The following is a 19,347-nucleotide window of genomic DNA, read 5'->3' on the forward strand; positions in this document are numbered from 1 at the left end:
TCTTTTTGTTCATTTAGGGTTAGCTATGGTGTGCAAGCCCACAAAAAATGAGAATAAAATAATCAGTTTTCATTTTTGGACTTGTAAAAATAGGTGAATCACCACGGGGATAGTCATTGGTCTTTGTAGCACCCTCTCATCTTGAGAATGTTTCCAGTATAGCTAGGTAATATTTTGAAAAATTGTGGATGGCTTGGGGACGTTTCTGAAGCATCCCTAGAACAAGAAAGCCAAGAACATTCAAGTATTCTTTTTGATATTTTTATACATTTACTATCTTGGTTTTGTTATTAATTGAAATGTTTACTTTACAAACAAATTCATATTGAATAGCTACTATGCAGGGCATTGCAAGTATCCTTCTATATTTGTCATATCTTCTAGCATCTCCTTGGCAATGAAAATGTCTAATTGTTTGAGCTCCATATGTCTATGGTTGCCAAGCTTATCCGAACAATTGGCCCAATAATCTTATATATATGTGACATGAGCATACTTGCCAGGTATTTCATACATGATGCCTTTGGAATCATAAATTCTCATACTGTAGAATATTTGGAAATTGAATCTTTCTAGCTCCCCATCCATGTACTTCGCCATTGCTTTTAATCTACATTTATAAATCCATATATGAATTTGAGACTTTAACACCCGATTTATGTTTGCTTCTAAGAAAGCTATGTATTACTACCAGTTGTCTACAATATTCGATCACTATGATCTAGTTGCTTGGATATCTCAGCAACATATATGGACAAGAGTTGAACCCACAAACTTAATATAGGTAAAAGAAGGGAACTGCATAAACCAAACATGCTATTTTGCTATGGCCAGCTCTGCTTATCACGTTATGGTTAACTACAACTGGTTGTTAATGTTCTTACAAAGTGCATTAGAGGCTATATTCAATTTGCAAATGATTTTTGTAAATTTCTAGGGTATCATGTTCCTATTTTAGACAACCTTGCACTACACCTTGTTCTAACCTTGTCATACACAAAGAGATCATGACATAATATTATAAACATCTGATGTTTTCTATTATATGCTAGACTGTTATTGCAAACTATCCTGTTTTTGGTGAAGTATATTTCACAGATCAAGCATTACTGTGCAATAAATAGTTAAGCCATTTTCTAGAGAGATTCTAGCAACTTTTGCAAGATTTGGTATTAAATTTATAGATATCCATTTTGTTCTCATAATTGAGCTGATCAACTCTTTGTTTAATTTGATATTTGACAATGGTCATGTAATAGTGTGATTAGTTAACTAATGTTACTTTCAATACAGTGAGGATCATCGTGCAACATCCTCCAACTCTGGTGATGCATTTGGAGATGGAGGTGAATGGCCGTCCGCATTTACAGCAGGGAATGATGAAAATGACTCGTTTTGGGGATATGACAAAAGACTCTCTGATATTAAGGTGTGAATCTTGAATTGGCACTTTATTATTGTGTTATGTCTTACGTCCATTAAATTATGCTAGTTTCTATTCTTTGACTTAAAAACTATCTATGTTTAATATTCATTTTTTTCCATTATATTGGTGCAGACATCTGGTGTTAGTAGCCCTGCTGTTACTTTTGATGGTGGCAATGAAAAGCTCTCGGGAGATACTTTCTTGCATGAAGAAGGTGGCAATGAGAATTATGACACATTTGGCCCTCTGCACACAAAGGAGAAACCTATGTTTTCATTTGATTCTGTTCCAAGCACTCCTTTGTTCAATACTGGTTCACCTGGAAGGCTTTCTAATGCGGGATCTGTGGATGATCATAGTTTACACTTTGATAGTTTTTCAAAATTTGATTCTTTCAGTGCACGTGACAGTGGCCTCTTTGGTTCTCGTGATAGTTTTGCCAGATTTGATTCTATGAGTGCTACCAGTGATGCAGGTCACAATAGAGGCTTTACTTTTGATGATAATGATCCATTTGCCAGTGCTGGGCCTTTCAGTTTGGGAGGACAAACACCCAGACACACATCTGATAGTTGGAGTGCATTCTAATGCTGTTATGGGGATTCATTCATTGAGTATTGTGTGTTATTATTTTTGCAGGTAGAGTTATGTTCCCACCTTAGGCCGTTCTCATTCCATTAGATTCATCTAGATCATAGATGGTGTTTGAAAGAACTTAATCTTGTGTAAGTTATTCTGGATATTGTTTTTGTTTGTACAAGGGACTCTTAACACCATTTGGGAGATTATATATGGTGTACATTGCAGGTGATTTATTGTAAGATTATTTGATTGCTACAGTCATTGGATATTCATTGGAGGAGTATTTTTGGTTTGAAGAATTTTAATCTGCCCCTACCAATCCCGTTCTTCACATTGTCCCTAGTATGTTATATGCTAGGTTTTCTGATAAAAGTCTTTATTTTTAATGTCTTTGCATAAGAGATGGTCGATGTAATTAAAGGCAGGGGAATTTCAACTGCAAATATATACCCAAACGTAGATTGGTAGTGCCTCGCAGACTTCTATGTTATCTAACGTGTTTTGCCCCCAAAGTGATTAGGTGTTATATGTATTCCAAGGCTGGTTCAGAATCTATTAATTTACTGCTGATTGTGATTGTGCAAGGACAGATTTGTTTTCTGTAGTCAAAGGAGATGATGAATTGGGCTACACTATTTTTGATTCTTTGTTACTAAAAAGTATTGAAACCAAACAAATTTTCTAATATTTACGTTTAATTTCAAACTAATTGGGGCTGATTTATAAATTCTGCACGTCTCAAATTCCACTTTTGCTGCTGGTTGTACTATTTTATATCCATGCATGTAAAGCAGTACCAGCATCAGATGTATTAGGCTCAAGTTTTCTGAGTTCATATTGGAACGATCAACAGAAAATATATTGTACCTAAAAAATAGAGACAAAATAGTTAAAACATAGAATGTCGTGTACATATTCTGTTGCTTTTGCTTTTGCATATCAAAATATTTCTCAACTATTAGTATTGTTCTGCAGAAGTCTTTTCCAATTTATCATCACCTAGAATCTGTTTTTACTATATATCACCACTAATCTAACTTAGTTAAAATATTTTAACATTGTAAACATAGTACACTCATAATCAAGCGCACTGAAAACACAAGAACACGGGTTGCCAGCTTCCAATAAAATAAAGAGGGTTAGGGGAGAGGGCCCAATTAAGTGTGGGTCCAATACTTTTGACAGTCTTTAGAAATCTGAGGATGTTTCTATTATTTTTGGAAAAATAGTATTATTTTAGAGCAAGTTACTTTGGAAAAATAAAAAATAATGTGATGGATGAAGTTTTTGTTTTTGTTTTCCAAGGATGTAAATTTTTATCTTGCTACGTACTTCTTAGAATTTCTTCACTTGTTAAAATGCCTGAAATGTAAGTTTACCGTTGGCACAGCCAATTAATTATGCTCAAAAAATTTAGTTATTCGGTTATTACGAAGACAACGAACTTGCTCCCATTAGGGTGATCAATTACTAGGGCGTCTCACCGAACTTGGTAGTTTGGGTGTATTGTCATCTTCAATTGTGTATATTAATCTATCCATACAATGAAACTTGGTGTGGTTCCATTGATTGTAACGTTATTGCAAGGTTATCACATAATTGGTTGCGGTTCCATTGTTTTTGCAAGGGAACAAATCACATATAATTTCTAGGCTTAACAAGAGACCTAATAATATAGTGTTTAGACAAATGGCCGAAGCGAATATATAAATAAATGTGCATGAAAAATAATGAATAAAATAAGGAAATTAGTTGTAGTTCTAGATGCAAAATAGTTTAGGACAGAGATGGATTTCATGATTCATCATTGTAACTTGTGTTCAAATATTGTTAAATTATAACTTCTAAGCTGATGAATTTAATACATTTGAGTACATTTGCGTGGTTGCGAAAATGATCTCCAAACTCCTGGATTTGAAACCTATGCGAGAATTTTTTGTTTAGATTTAATTTTCTCCCCTTCATATCTAAACCTACAATAAGTGATTGGTGGTGTCGAGCTTTTAAGCAAGGTGTCACTCTTTTGTTAGGCCCCATAATTGATTTAATAGTTTTGGTAAGATTAAAGATACAATAATCATTCATGCAATATACTTAATCAGTGCCATGTTATATATTTTGCTTTTTTCACTATTAGAATTTCCTAGAGACTAAATTTTAATGAATACAAATTTGTTTTATGCTGTGCCATGTGTTTTGCAATTTCTATTAATAGTATGTTAGTTTTACTTTTAGATTAACAGTAAACTTAGAAAACAGATTTAGTAACTAGAATTAGATTATTTTTTGTTAGAGTTTTCAACTTAGTGAATGACAGAAATAAAATAAAATAGATAAAAACGAGACAAGACAACATTACCTTGGAAAAACCTCCTAGGAGGAAAAGATCCTTAGATCTGATTATGAATTATACACAATATTTTGATTACAACACTTATCTCTTTAAGAGGTTTGATATGACCACACTTAGGGTTGATGTAGATGGCTAATCAGTATCAGGTTTGCACTTCAGATCTGCACTTTTGTTTTCATCAAACAACAACCTGGTCTGCGTTTTTGACACCTTATTCTTGACAGCAGCTCACACCTTTCAATGGAGATATCCACAACTAATGTTTACACCTTGGCAACAGATGTAGTTCACATTCATGCACAATAGATAATTGACTAAATTCACCCTTTTTCTTTTATTGGAAATTCGCATTCAACTTCGGATCTAATTCGCATTTGTGAAGGAAGATATGAGATGATTAATGAGATCAAGTTGTTCTTTATTTGTGTGTGGCAAGGGACCTATTTCAGGTCGGCTTGGACTAAATTGGCACCAATTCTTTTTATTTATTTATTTTCCAATTCTTTTTAGTTATTTATTTTATTCCTTTTGTGAGATATATCTTTTGGGTTATAAGGTTGGCCCTATTAGAGGAAACACGTTTCCCTTAGAGTGGCGTGTGAGAGGGGAGAGAAGGGCCCAACCCTTAGCGGAATTGGAATCCACATCCTACCTCGTTACAATCAACACTCCCTCTTAACTAGGGGAAACAATTACATAATCAAAATATCATAATCTTCCATCTTGCACACAAGCAAAGAATGGATTACATAATCAGAATGTTGTAGTCTTCCATCTTGCACACAAGCATAGATTGGAATTACATAACATAATCTTCCATCTTGCACACAAGCATAGAATGGATCCACCTTACATTGCCCGCAGAGGGTGAAGAGGATATTTTCTACCATCTTACATTGCTCGCAGAGTATGGTTACATTTGCTCTTCTCCTTGAGAAGAATACAATACCACCTTGCATTGCTCGCAGAGGGTGGCTGATACAACACGATGTGTCATTGAGGTTGAGACCACCTTGCATTGCTCGCAGAGGGTGGTTGATACAACACGATGTATCACTGAGGTTGAGACTCCTTCTCAACCAATGTTTCATTTTCCACAACACCAAGTTTGTCTCTGAAGTACACAAATTTCACTCTCGACAGGGGCTTGGTAAGAATATCTGCAATCTGATCATCAATACTGACATACTTCAGTTGAATGGTGCCTCTTTGCACCATATCTCGAATGAAGTGATAATGAGTCTCCACATGTTTTGACCTGTCATGAAACACCAGATTGACAAACATCTTTATACAACTCTGATTATCACAATTAATAATTGTAGGTTCCCAAGGTTGTCCAAACAACCTAGCAAGGAGCTTACGAAGCCACACCACTTCTCTAGAAGCAACACTTGCTGCAATGTACTCAGCTTCAGCTGTACTTAGTGCTACTGAGGACTGTTTTCTGCAATCCCAAAAGATCACTGCTGATCCTAAGCTGAAACAAATGCCAAAAATGCTTTTCTTGTCCTTGACACTTCATGCCCAATCTGCATCTGAGTAACCTTCTAGGGTTATTGAAGTGTTAAGTGGATACTTCAGCCCATAACCAACTGTGCCTCACAAGTATCTTAGGATGTGCTTAGCTACAACAAGATGAACATGTTTAAGCATGCTCATGAACTAGCTGAGAGCATTCACTGCATAGCATATATCTGGTCTAGTGTTAACTAGATACATTAGGGATCTAATCAATTGTCTGTACTCCGATGGATTTGCAAAATCGGAGTTAGCTGTAGAAACACTCAACTTCTTTAAGTTAGATTCATCATCATTTCATCATTAGATATTTTAAAGTAAATGTTAGAATCAACATCATTCTTACAAAATCCTAAACTTAACAAGTATTAATCAATTTTTTCATACCAAGCACGAGGGGCCTGTTTGAGGCCATATAGAGCTTTCTTCAATCTGCACACATGAGTATCTCTTTCATGAATCTCATAACCTTTAGGTTGTTCAATATAGACTTCTTTCTCAATGACACCATTAAGGAAAATAGTCTTAACATCCATTTGATGTAACTTCCAACCTCTAGCTGTAGCAATAGCTATTATAGTTCTAATGGAGGTATATCTAGCAACATGAGCAAATGTTTCTTCATAATCTATACCTTTTGGGAAAAACCATGAGCTACAAATCTAGCTTTATATTTCTCAATACTACCATTAGCATTATGTTTAATTTTGAATAACCATTTTGAAGAAACATCAGACTTACCTTTAGGTCCAGGCACAATGTCCCAAACATCATTCTTGATGATTGACTCATATTCTTCATCCATGACTAACTTCCAGGCATGCTGATTCAGAGTTCCTTCAACATTGTATGGCTCAGACTCAATGAGATTGCTCATTAATGCAATGTAGCTGGAGAATACTTGGGGTCTCTTGCTTTCTCTGAAGGTGCCACTGGGAGCTACAAATCTTTCAACTTCTTGAATGGTGTTTCTCACCCAAAGTGGCCTCTTTTTGCTAACAACAATGTCACTCGGTACATCCGTAGGATCCATAGGCTCAGGTAAATCATTATTCTCTTCTTGAGGTGGAGGCTCAACAGTCTCCCTCTGAATCTCAAGGTTAGCATCAATATTCATATCTTGATTATTATTAACCTCATCAACAACAAGTGAACCTTTTGATTTCTTAAAAGCAATATCTTCTTCAAACGTAACATTCCTACTTACTTCAACATACCTTTGACTTGGAATGTAGATCCTGAAGGCTTTGGAGGATTCACTGTATCCAACTAGCATCCCCTTCTTTCTGGAAGGCTCCAATTTAATTCGCTTTTCTTTAGGCACATGAACATATACAAGACTTCCAAAATTTTTGAAGTGGTTGATGTCAGGTTTGGATCGTGTGAAGGCTTCTTCAGGAGTCATATTCTTTAGAACACGGTGAGGACATCTATTCTGAATATATACTGCTGTTCTAGAAGCCTCAACCCAAAGAAAAATTAGCAAGTCTTGATCATGGATCATAGCCTTTGCAACCTCAACAATAGTCCTATTCTTCCTTTTAGCAACTCCATTTTGCTGAGGATTGTAGGGAACACAAAACTCCCTCTTAATTCTTGGCTCAACACAAAAGTCATAAAAACTGTCAGAGGTATACTCACCTCCATTGTCAAACCTTAAACATTTAATTCTTTTACCAGAAATGTTTTTAGCTAATGCCTTAATTATTTAAATCTACTTAAGACTTCATCATATTCTTTGGTCTTTAAGAAATAAATCCAAGTTTTCCTAGAGAAATCATCTATGAAGATTACATAGTAGAGACATCCACTAGGAGAAGCTATAGACATAGGTCCACATAAATCAGAATGAATAAGTTCTAATTTTTCTTTAGCTCTACTTTCACTTCTATGAAAAGAACTTTTAACATTTTTACCCATAACCTTTACAAGTATCATCATGAAATTGACTGAGTTTAGGCATACCTTTAACTATCCTTCCGAGGGAAGAAAGAGCTTGAAAGTGTAAGTGTTTAAGTCTTCGATGCCATTGCTCACAAGATTCAGGAGCCTCATTAATGAGGGCTTGAACAGGGTTAGTGGAAAGCTTATACAAACTATCATATCTATTTCCAATAACTCGAGCATATTTAAATCTAGATTTCTTAGGCCAAGCAAGTACTTTACCTTCAGAAAATGCTACTTGATAACCTTTATTTTCTAGAGCGGAAATAGAAATTAAGTTTCTTTTAATTCCAGGAATAAATAAGATATCACTAAGGTGAAGTGAAATACCAGAATTTAAATTTAAAGAGGTAGTGCCAGAACCTCTTACCGAATATCGAGCATCATCACCAATTACCACATGTAGACTGGTATCCTTTTCTACTAAGTCTGAAAGATGCTTACGATAGCCTGTGATGTGTCTGGAAGCACCATTGTCAATCAGCCATGTGTTACTATCTGTGGGCATGCTGCTTGATAAGGCAGGAATGAATAAAAGTCTTCATTTTGTTCTGAGACCTCATTTAGGTTGGCTTCCCTTTGCGAGGGTTCATTCTAACATTCTTTAGCATAGTGACCAAATTTGTCACATCTAAAACATCGAACACAAGAGAGATCTCTTGGCTTCTTCCAAGAATTCTGAGAACTGGTTGGTCTGAATTCTCTATTCCTCTTAGGATTATTCTTTTTCCAATTACCACCTTTCTTGCATTGGGTTGCAAGCATATGCTGATCATCCACTTGAGGACTCTTGAGTTTTCCTCTTGTGGCAAGGCGAGATTCCTCATGAAGGCAATCGTTCCGAAGACGATCAAAGGTTGGGAATTCAAATCTCCCACTTATGGATTGAATGAAGGAATCCCATGAGTCTGGGAGACCATTCAATGAGATCATGAGAATGTCCTTGTCTTCTATGTCATGACCAATTGTGCCTAGTTGATCCTTTAGTTCAGAGATCTTCATCAACTAAAGGATCTGTATTGATCCTTTAGTTGATAATTGAATCTTCTTTTGCCATTTTAATGTGAAGTAATTGTTTCCTTAATGCAATTGCTCTACTAAGGTTATTGATCTCATAAATACCTTCTAGATGTTTGAATATCTCTCTAGCTATAGTGAACTTGAAGATAGAGGTGACAAGGTGATCTCTGACTGAGTCAATGATGACCGCTTTAGTTCTTCGTGATCTATGGGCATAGTCAGCTCTTTGTCTTGCACAAATTGAAGGAGATCATCTTCCCCAAGAGCAAGTAAAATGCGAACCTTTCAGGCAGCAAAGTTAAGTGCCCCTTCAAGCCAATCTTCAACTTTCAGTCCTATAAAGTGAAGGTATGCAAATTTTATTATTACATTTTGCTTATTTTGACTTGCATGTGAGTTACTATGAAGATATCTATATGTCAAAGTAAACCAAGTAATCAACATTAACACATATTTAGTAAATGTTTTTCATTTTTATTATCTAGGCTTTTCTTACATGTTTTAATTAAGCACTCTTAGATTAATAAAGTGAGCATTAATGCAAGTGGGATGAGGTGTTTAACATCTTCCATTTCCTCTATCTTGCTTAGTCTATATATGTTCATTCTTTTGCTTTGTGTTGCAAAGACGTATGTATTTTGTAGTTTGATATTTATATATTTTCCTAATGCTATTTAGCTTTTGAAGCATTTGCTTAACGATTTTAGGACATGTTCCCATGAATATTTATCTTTGTTGCTTATTTTTAAGCAAAACATCTTAACTTTGTATTAATAGCATTAATACTAATTTGTGCACTTAAAATTTGGAAAAAAAAAAGAAATAAAATCTTTAAAAAAAGAGGGAAAGAAAATTGTGGAGCCATGTGACATTTTTTCTAATTCCTAAACAATAGCTGCTCCACCAAAATAGGGGAATCTTTCCCTATTTTGACAATTTTTAAGTTGCATCGGAACACTTAACTGCTTAAATTTAAGCAGAAAATAGAGTTAAGCAGCCGCATGGAAACATGAGGTTAGAGATCAACTTTATAATGTTATTTCAACTTCTAAAATAATTTAAATTCAAATTTTTATTGTTTCTATTTCTCACACTTTAAATTCACATTTTTATTGCTTCTATTTCTCACACTTTATAAATTCACATTTTTATTGTTTCTATTTCTCACACTTTATCTTGGCGTAGGATTAAAAAAATGCTCAAAATTGAACAATCAACACCAATATTTCACTGCAGTACATTGCTACAATATTTCACTGCAGTACCTTGCAAATATCAATGGACCGCAAAGGAACTTAATCGATATGTAGGCTGTGAAGATATAATTTAAAGATAATACACTCGAAAAAGATGACAAATGAAGAATGGCAAACGAGATTTACGACTACCAGAAATTATCTAAGTCATCCCCCTTGCTCCGATTTAGAACTTTTATTCACCTTCTCACCGCACCTTTCTGTTAACTATTTAAATTATCTGTCATCCGGCAAACACGTGGCAGATCTGTTTTGTTGGCAAAATGTTACATGTGGCATTTTTGACGTGGCATGGAATATATGATGGCATTTGTTTAAAGCGAAAAAATTGAAAAGGTTTAATGATGTTGTCGGCAATTTTAATTGAGACCACTGTAAACTGACAAGTCTGAACGCATTATTGATTATCGTCAGTCCTTTCTCGCCAAGTATTGACTTTGCATGGCGGACTCCAAATTTTGGTTAAATTTGATTAAGGTTGTGGGTATCGGTTTATTCTGAGCAAACGGTTTTTGTTGCGTTTTGAAAGTTGAATTCATTCTGCAAAACAAACAGGAAGTAATCGGTTGGGGAAGTTGATTGATGGATACAGGCAGGTTCATTGTTTGTTTTTTATTTCAAATGAAGTTTCAGGTTTATGCATTTATCTTTCTCAGAAAGAATAAAAGTTTGCTTATATGTTCGTTTTTGCTCATGTATGAGAATCTGGGGCGTATGAAAGAAGGAAGAAACTTCCTAAGGCCGAACAGAGTTTTGTGTTTCAGGTATGAGGTTCTTTGGGCAGAATCTTAAACTTCACAGGTATGAAGGTTTATGTTCTTGTTCACTTCTAAAGAGGGTCTCGAACCCGAAATATGGCTATGCAGTGTTTTAGAAGTTTGAATAAATCTTTTGGGGTTTTAAACCCAGGGTACTATATAAAGTTTTTGTTGGTTCAAAGCAAAAGGAAATGTGTAAACGTTTTCAGTCAGTTGCAAAGCATAATGACGTTATGGAAACTGTCTTTGAATATCTCACAAACGAAGCTTAATGATTATCAGTTTTGTCTAAAACAGATTCGTAATCTGAAACTGTTTTTTGAAGTTTTTAAGAGGAAGTTTGTTGAACAGATTCTAACTGATTCAGTTAGAAATATGTAACTGTTCTGTTTCAAAGTTCATATATAACACTTGTAATCTTTAGATGCATGTATGTATGTGTGTGTGTAAAAACATATATATATATATATATATATATATATATATATATATATATATATATATATATATATATATATATATATATATATATATGTATCTGAAGATAAGAGGGTCTGAAAGTTTTCATCATAAACTTGTGTACATGTACGAGTGATATATGCACATTTGTATATGTATATGAGTTGTGTTAAATTTCTGAGCAGTAGTGACTGCCGATTGTAAAGGATTGGAATGAATGAAAGATACAGGTTCATGGAGTGGTTTTTCTCCCTATGACAAAATCATGAGATTTTGGAGGGTTTTCCACTCGGCACAAATTTGGTGTTTCTTCATGTTTGTGAGTTTCATTTCTTTATGCTTATGATGAATGCTTATGCTTCTCCTGCATAAATTGTAAATATTCTGTTTTATATTGCTTAGTGCAAATGTAATAACCCACCAAAATTAACCCAACAAAATTGAGTATATTTTGTTTTTTTCTTTTCTTTTATTATGTTTTATTCAATTGCATACTCTGGGCATCCATCCAAATAGGATTGGGCAATCATCCATTCGGGATGAGCTTCTAACCATACGGGTTAGGCAATTGTCCATACGGGACGTAAATTCCATCTATCCAATACGGGATAGGCATCTACCCATACGGGGTAGGCATCTATCCAAACGGGATAGGAGATGCTCTGGCCAGAGACTTAGACTCATCGGGACCATTCGGGTCCTGAGCCACTCACTAAGTACTACATTCTTCTAACAAGAATGCACCGAGGTCGTCGTCCTTAGGAGTAATAAGAAAAATAACACAAGCTTGAATTCCGCCTCGGAATTTGGCTTAAAGCCTCGGGAAGTCAAGCGAATCCATACGGGATTCCTTCCGAGTATGCATTGAATTAAGTTTGATTATCTTATCTTTCAATTAGGATTCTTACTCAACCAAGCCTAGACCCCACCCACGAACGCCTGAGTACGAGGGACAACTCCGTCCCAAGACTGCCTACATACCCACTTCGGCGTGGGATCAAGGCGTAAAGTATGTAGTTCTATCTTCTAATCTATGGTTTGATGTAAACTGATTTTTGTGGGTACGCAACCCTTTCTAGGGTCAGTGTCCCAGACAGTTTCTCTGCGGTTGCTACCCACGAAGGTAGCACTTAAGCGAAGGCTCAAGATGGCCTATTGCTTGTGGCCTAAACAAAATAACTAGAACCTAATTCTTATCATGAGCGTCACCCAATTTCAATCACCAATATCCCTTCGAGGTGAATAAATAAATAAATAAATAAAGTAAATTTCACGAGAGCTCTTAACTTGACCATCCCTAAGAGGGTTTACTATGGTTTATCTCAACGGATGTGGAATTCAATTGAAAGTTATCTTATTAAATTATCGATCCAAGAGGGATTACCCGCCCCTTGGATTTTTAACTTCCAAATGTCCCTTATTACTCCCCGACGATTTATAGGGACGATGCCACAGACGTCGTTAATGCAGCTTTATTAGGCGTTAAGTGCAGTAGTTCAACACGACGACATTACCCGTAAGCGTGACCCAGAGGCACCGTATATACCGAACGCTGCTAGTTTTAGTTTTCCAACTCCATTTGTTTAGTTTTCTAAACTAACATCATACTTGAATATAATTATGAAATGGATGTACATAATTTAAACCTTAAATACTATTTGAACAAAGAATATCATTATTCTACAATTAATTGGATTAATACATGTATTGGCATGGTAATGATAATTGCGAACTTACGAGTAATTGCATGAAAAATACGAATTAATCATAATGCAATGCAAAAGTAACGTCATTTATATTCAAAATGCAGAAATGTTTTCTCTATCGCAAGACTTAATTAGTTATAAGGTTACAAATTTCTCATGAGTGACCAAATTGAATAATAATGAGACTTTACTTATCCCCAAAAATTATGGGTCAAATAATCCATTCATTTCTCTAAGGAATTGAAATAATACATTGAATTCAACTCTTGTTAATTTTAAGGAAATTAAATTTAACTAAACAAATGTACATGAAAAAGAAATTAATTTAATTTTAATTTAAAACGATACACAAAAATAATTAAATGTTAAATCGAATGTTAAAACTTCCATCGAAAATTCCTACGGCAATCTCGTTTTATTAATATATATATAAAACCAGGGGGTGGGGACCACGGGTCCCGTCACTCCCTGCGGTCCTGCATATGCAGGCCCGTAGGGGTTGGCGGGGCCACGTGGTCCCCTCCACTCCCCTGCGGCCACTTGTAGTGACCGCAGGGTAGTGGGGGGTACCACTAACCCTGCCGGTTTTCGGTAACGCCGCTCCGCGTACACGCGGTTATTTTCGGGTCTGTGCGTACGTGCGGATATTTTTGGGGTCTGTGCCGAATGCAGTGATTGATAATGCAACATTAATATTTGTAAATTGACATTAGGATTATAAATATATACATATATATATATATATAAATATATATATATATATATATATTTATATATATATATATATATATATATATATGGTTTCAAATTCTTTACAAAGGATAATTTTTATTTAAGAAGGTAAGAACAGGTAAAATAACTGAGCATTTCTTGGTTTGTCTCCTTACAGAAACCAGACTTTTAATGTATATATATATATTTTTATCTGAATCACAGAGAGAGAGAGAGAAAGATTTATCCAGCCATTACAGGAAGGGAGTTGTTCTCAGACTTCTCAGGAAATTGGTTTGTTTCCAGGGTTATTCTCAGAGTCCAGGAGGATTTATTCGACTGGTAATTTCAGTGAGCTCTTTGTTCAATCCACAGAGAGTTTCAAAAAGAAAAAAAATAATAATAAGAATACTCCTTAAATGAGATTTGGATAACAATAACCAGAGAGATGAAAGATGGTTCTTCTTAGCAAGAATCAAAAAGAATAAGAGGAACAATTTAAATCTGGATCTAGATTTAATATTACATTATTATTTTTTTTTAAAAAAACCAGTGAATCTAATTCTTTGTCAAGCAAATTTAATCTACTTCCTTATCAAGAATCTGAAACTAATAATCAACAATTTGTTCTATTCTACTCCAAAATTTAAAACTAAATTTTATCAAAGTTTGAAACAATGAATCAACAAATTTATTTTTCTTTCTATCAAACATTTTAATCTACTCCAAATCTGAACTAAATTTTATCAAAATCTGAATAATGAATCAACAATTTATTTTCCAAATCAAGAATCCAAACAATGAATAAACAATTTAAAACATTTTAATCTAATTCTTATCAAAGTCTGAAACTAATTTCACGAATGAATTTCTTTTCCATAAAATAATCTAATCTAATCTACAACAAGAACAAGATGCACAAACTAAGCTTGAAGGAACCTGGATGCTTGCAAAAATGGTGTAGAGTCTTCCTTGATCCTCCAAATTGAAGAGAAATCCTCCCAACAAAACCTTGGCTGCAAATGAAAAATGGACTACAAAGGAGAAATTGCAGAATTTTCTTATGGAATAGCTAGCTTTTCTTTTGAAACTTGTACCTATTTTATAAAGCAAATTTCAAATTCCCACTACCTAATTTTAAATTAAAAAAAATGAGATTCTCTCCCAATTTGGCCTCCATGCAAATTAATTGGGCTTAGTGGGAGGAGTTACATGCAAGGAGGTGGAGAAGCCTCTAGAAGCTTCTTATTCCTCCTACAACATGTGCCTTAATGTGAGGGAAATTAAGTAACTAATTTAAAATATATATGCATTTTCCATGTGTGTGGGGTTTATTATTATTATTATTTTTTTTATTCCCTTACAATATTCATTCAATAATTCATCCAAAGAATATAAGTAGAGTTTTGTAATTTAAAACAAAAAAGGGTGATAAAGGAGGGTTGTGACAGCAAAAATTTGTAAGGAGTTTTTAATTAGAACAGTACGGTTCTGATTCACCCCCCCTCTCAGAACCGTGACACTTCCAACAAGTGGTATCAGAGCGTAGGATTCCCTTTAGGAATTGATCTCTGGTTATTGGAAGTTATGGCACATTCTGAAGGAGCTTTCCTTAATAGGGCACCTTTATTTGATGGAAATGATTATGTTTTCTGGAAAGTTAAAATGGAAGCATTTATACATTCTCTAGATGTAAGGATGTGGGATGTAGTAACAACAAAATACACTGTTCCAGCGTCAGTTCCTAGTGATGCTGATGAGAAACTAAAATTTGAATTAGATAAGAAGGCTAGATATGCTCTTCTTTGTGGTCTTACTAGAGATGTCTTTGCCAAAGTCATTTATTGTAAATCTGCAAATGATATATGGGTAAAACTTGAAACTATCTATCAAGGAGATGACAAGGTTAAAGAATCTAAACTGATTACTCTTAAAACTCAGTTTGACAATCTGAAAATGAGTGAGAATGAAACCATTGCTGCATATTTTTTAAGAATTGAGGAAGTTGTGAATGCCAGGAAAGGTCTAGGTGAAGACATAGAAGAACATGATGTTGTTTCAAAGGTTATTAGGTCAGTTCTACCTAAATTTGAAACAAAAATTTCTACATTAGAAGAAAAGAAAAGTTTTTCAAAAATGACCTTACATCAACTTCAAGGAACTCTAACTGCATATGAAATGAGAATTAGCAATCAAGCTAGTTCTTCATCAAAAGAATCAGCCTTTAAGGTTGAAAAGAATGATGAGAGTGATTCAGATCTAACTGATGCTTTAGAAGCATTATTGGTTAAAAGAATGGCAAAGAAATATGAAAGCAAACCCAAATGCTTCAGTTGTGGTCAATTAGGACATTTTGCTGCTAGATGTCCAAATATTGAACTTGATGATTGTGATGAGAAATTTGAGAAGTTTTCTAGAAAGAAGCCTTGGAATCAGAATAAAAGGTTTAAGGATTTCAAAAAGAAAAGTCTTTTTTCAAAAGAGGATCCAAATGAAGAATCCAGTGATGCAGATGAAGAAGGGGAAACATTGTTTATGGCTGAAATAGTACATACTCCTAAATTTGAATCAAATGAGCCTGAATCCTCATTTGATTTAGAAATAGAAGTAGATCTTGAAGAAGAACTTCTAAAATCCCTGCAAGAAATTAAAAGGTTAAAAAAATCAGTTGCAAATCATGAGACTGAAAATCAAAAACTTCAAGATGAATTAATAAAAGCAAATTCAATTATAGAAAGTCAAAAATTCTTACTTGAAGAAAAAGATAAAAAACTGAATATCTTGCAATGTTCTTCTGAAGAATCTACTAATCAGAAAACAAAGTTGTTTTTCAATGGATATTGTTTCAACTGTAATGTTTTTGGGCACAAAGCAATCTTTTGTAAAAATAGCACTAGTCAAGGCAAAAGAAAAGTTATTAGGTGCTTCAAATGTTTTTACTATGGTCACTATGCAAATCAGTGTAAATTAAATCTGAGACCTAAACAGATATGGAAACAAGTAAAGACAAATGAAAAGTCCTTAATTGTTGAAACAGTCTTATTTGCTCAAAATTCTGCAACATGGGTGTTGGATAGTGGCTGTTCTCATCATATGACTGGGTGCAAGAACAAATTCAAAACCTTAGAAAACTTTGATGGAGGTTTTGTACGTTTTGGTGATAACTCAGGAGCTTATATAACATGAAAAGGCTCAATAATCTTAAATAATGATACACCAATACATGATGTGTACTTTGTTGAAGGGTTGAAACATAATCTTTTAAGTGTCAGTCAGATATGTGATAATGGATATTCTGTCTCTTTCAATGCAAAAGAATGTCATATTAAAAATGGGAAAGATAGAGTCATTGCCAGTGGGTTAAGAACAAATGGTAATTTGTATAATCTGATAGATTCAACTATTCAAGAAACATCATTGGTCAATACCTGCTTTATGAGTCAAGTGGAAGAAAATTGGCTATGGCACAAAAGACTGGGACATTTGAACTTTGATAATCTTGCTAGAATCAGCAAGAACAAAAAGGTCAGGGGACTACCACAAATAACTAAACCTGCATCTGTTTGTGAAAAGTGTATAAAAGGTAAGCAAACAAGAGTTTCTTTTAAAACAAAAGAATATCTGACAAATAGACCACTTGAACTAGTACATACTGATTTATGTGGTCCAACCAAAACAACCTCTTTAAATGATGAAAAATATTTCATGCTGTTTATAGATGATTATTCAAGAATGGTTTGGGTAACATTTTTGAAACATAAATCAAAAGCCTTTGAACGTTTCAAAATTTTCAGGAAGATGGTGGAAAGAGAAACTGATTTAAAATTGAAATGCTTAAGATCAGATAGAGGAGGAGAGTTTACTTCTCAAGAATTTATTGAGTATTGTGAAAAATGAGGTATAAAAAGACAATACTCTACTGCTAGGACACCACAACAAAATGGGGTTGTAGAAAGAAAAAATAGAATTGTCAAGGAAATGGCCAGGACCATGTTAAATGAAGCAAAGCTGCCTGACAAGTTCTGGAAAGAAGCTGTTCATACAACTGTCTATATTTTAAATAGAGCTCAAATCAGAATTAGGACAGCTTATACACCATATGAATTATGGTATGGGAAAACAACAAATGTTAAGAACTTTAAAATATTTGGTTGCAAATGTTTTATCAGAAAGAATGATGATTCTCTAGAAAACTTTAACTCAAGATCTGATGAAGGGATTTTTCTTGGGTACTCTACACATAGCAAAGCATATAAATGCTATAATAAAAGGCTGAACAAAATTGTAGAAGCTATAAATGTTATGTTTGATGAAACATCTGTATGCTGTAATGACAAAGAAGAATATGAAAGTTTATCTTTTCAAGAATCAGAAAGTTTTCATAATGAAAATCGTGAACAAGATAAAGTTGAAACTGATGATGAAGATGAACTTGCAGGAAAAATAGAATCAGAAAATTGTTCCAATTCTAAAATCACTAGTGATGGATCAAAGATAAAAACATCTTCTAGAATAATAGCTAAGAGACATCCTGAGTCTCAAGTTATTGGTGATATTGATAAAGGAATTTTAACTAGAAGAAAAGCCAAAATAGGAGAACAAGTAAATATTGCTGAACAATTTTGTTTGATAGCAGATTTTGAACCAAAGAATGTAACAGAAGCTCTATCAAATCCTAGTTGGCAAAATGCTATGCTAGATGAAATAAATCAGATAGAGAAAAACAAGACTTGGGAACTTGTTCCCAAACCTGATGGTAAAAATATTATTGGTGGAAAATGGATATTCCGCAATAAACTAAATGAGGAAGGTGTAGTGATCAGAAATAAAGCCAGATTTGTTTGCAAAGGATATGCACAACAAGAAGGAGTTGATTTTGGTGAAACCTTTGCACCAGTTGCAAGGTTGGAGTCAATCAGAATCTTTCTTGCATATGCCACTCATAAAAATTTCACTGTTTACCAAATGGATGTCAAAACTGCTTTCCTAAATGGATATCTTGAGGAGGAAGTTTATATGGAACAGCCAGAAGGTTTCAAATCTTCTGACAAGCTTGATTATGTTCTTCGTCTCAAAAAGGCCTTATATGGTTTAAAACAAGCTCCTCGAGCTTGGTATTCCAGATTAGATAAACATCTAATTGCAAATGGATTCATTAAAGGAAATGTGGACAGCACTTTGTATACAAAAATGGACAATGAAAATTTATTGGCTGTTGAAATATATGTTGATGATATTATTTTTGGTTCTACTAATGATCATTTAGCACAAACTTTTTCAGGAATCATGGAGTCAGAATTTGAAATGTCTATGTTAGGACCTTTGACATTTTTCTTGGGAATTCAAGTCTCTCAGCTTGAACATGGTTTGTTTATCTCTCAACTGAAATATGCTAAGGAAATGCTTAAAAGGTTTCAAATGGATACTTGTAATCCAGTTGGTACACCAATGGAAACTGGATGTAAGTTGATGAAAATTGATGAATCTCCTCTTGTTGATCAAAGAGAGTATCGATCTATGATAGGAAGTCTTTTATATCTTACTGCTTCTAGACCAGATATAATGCACTCTGTATGTCAAGTTGCTAGATATCAAGCAGCTCCTCGTCAAT

At 34.3% G+C, this 19,347-nt stretch overlaps 2 protein-coding genes across 2 annotated transcripts in view; both read left to right on the forward strand.

Annotated features, from left to right (window-relative positions):
* Nucleotides 1–2,313, forward strand: part of LOC131070932 (uncharacterized) — a 68,676-nt gene extending 66,363 nt beyond the window's left edge. The window contains exons 12-13 of the mRNA XM_058006626.2: nucleotides 1,294–1,429; nucleotides 1,559–2,313. Coding sequence (XP_057862609.2) covers nucleotides 1,294–1,429; nucleotides 1,559–2,014 — 592 coding nt within the window. The 3' untranslated portion in view covers nucleotides 2,015–2,313. The remainder of the gene's footprint in view (nucleotides 1–1,293; nucleotides 1,430–1,558) is intronic.
* Nucleotides 2,314–15,323: 13,010 nt separating this feature from the next.
* LOC131857483 (uncharacterized) lies at nucleotides 15,324–16,922 on the forward strand. Its single transcript, XM_059210131.1, has 2 exons — nucleotides 15,324–15,808; nucleotides 15,926–16,922. Exons 1-2 carry the CDS (start codon nucleotides 15,324–15,326, stop codon nucleotides 16,920–16,922), a joined length of 1,482 nt encoding a protein of 493 aa, XP_059066114.1.
* Nucleotides 16,923–19,347: the final 2,425 nt, after the last annotated feature.

Source organism: Cryptomeria japonica, chromosome 1, assembly GCF_030272615.1.
Source record: "Cryptomeria japonica chromosome 1, Sugi_1.0, whole genome shotgun sequence".
Classification (NCBI taxonomy): domain Eukaryota; kingdom Viridiplantae; phylum Streptophyta; class Pinopsida; order Cupressales; family Cupressaceae; genus Cryptomeria; species Cryptomeria japonica.

Excerpts from the sequence above, each read along its gene's own strand:
- LOC131857483 (XM_059210131.1), top strand. The coding sequence starts at position 15,324 with ATGGCACATTCTGAAGGAGCTTTCCTTAATAGGGCACCTTTATTTGAT. Across the intron at positions 15,809-15,925 it reads GTTGTTTCAAAGGTTATTAG|CAATCAAGCTAGTTCTTCAT; the intron begins GTCAGTTCTACC and ends AATGAGAATTAG.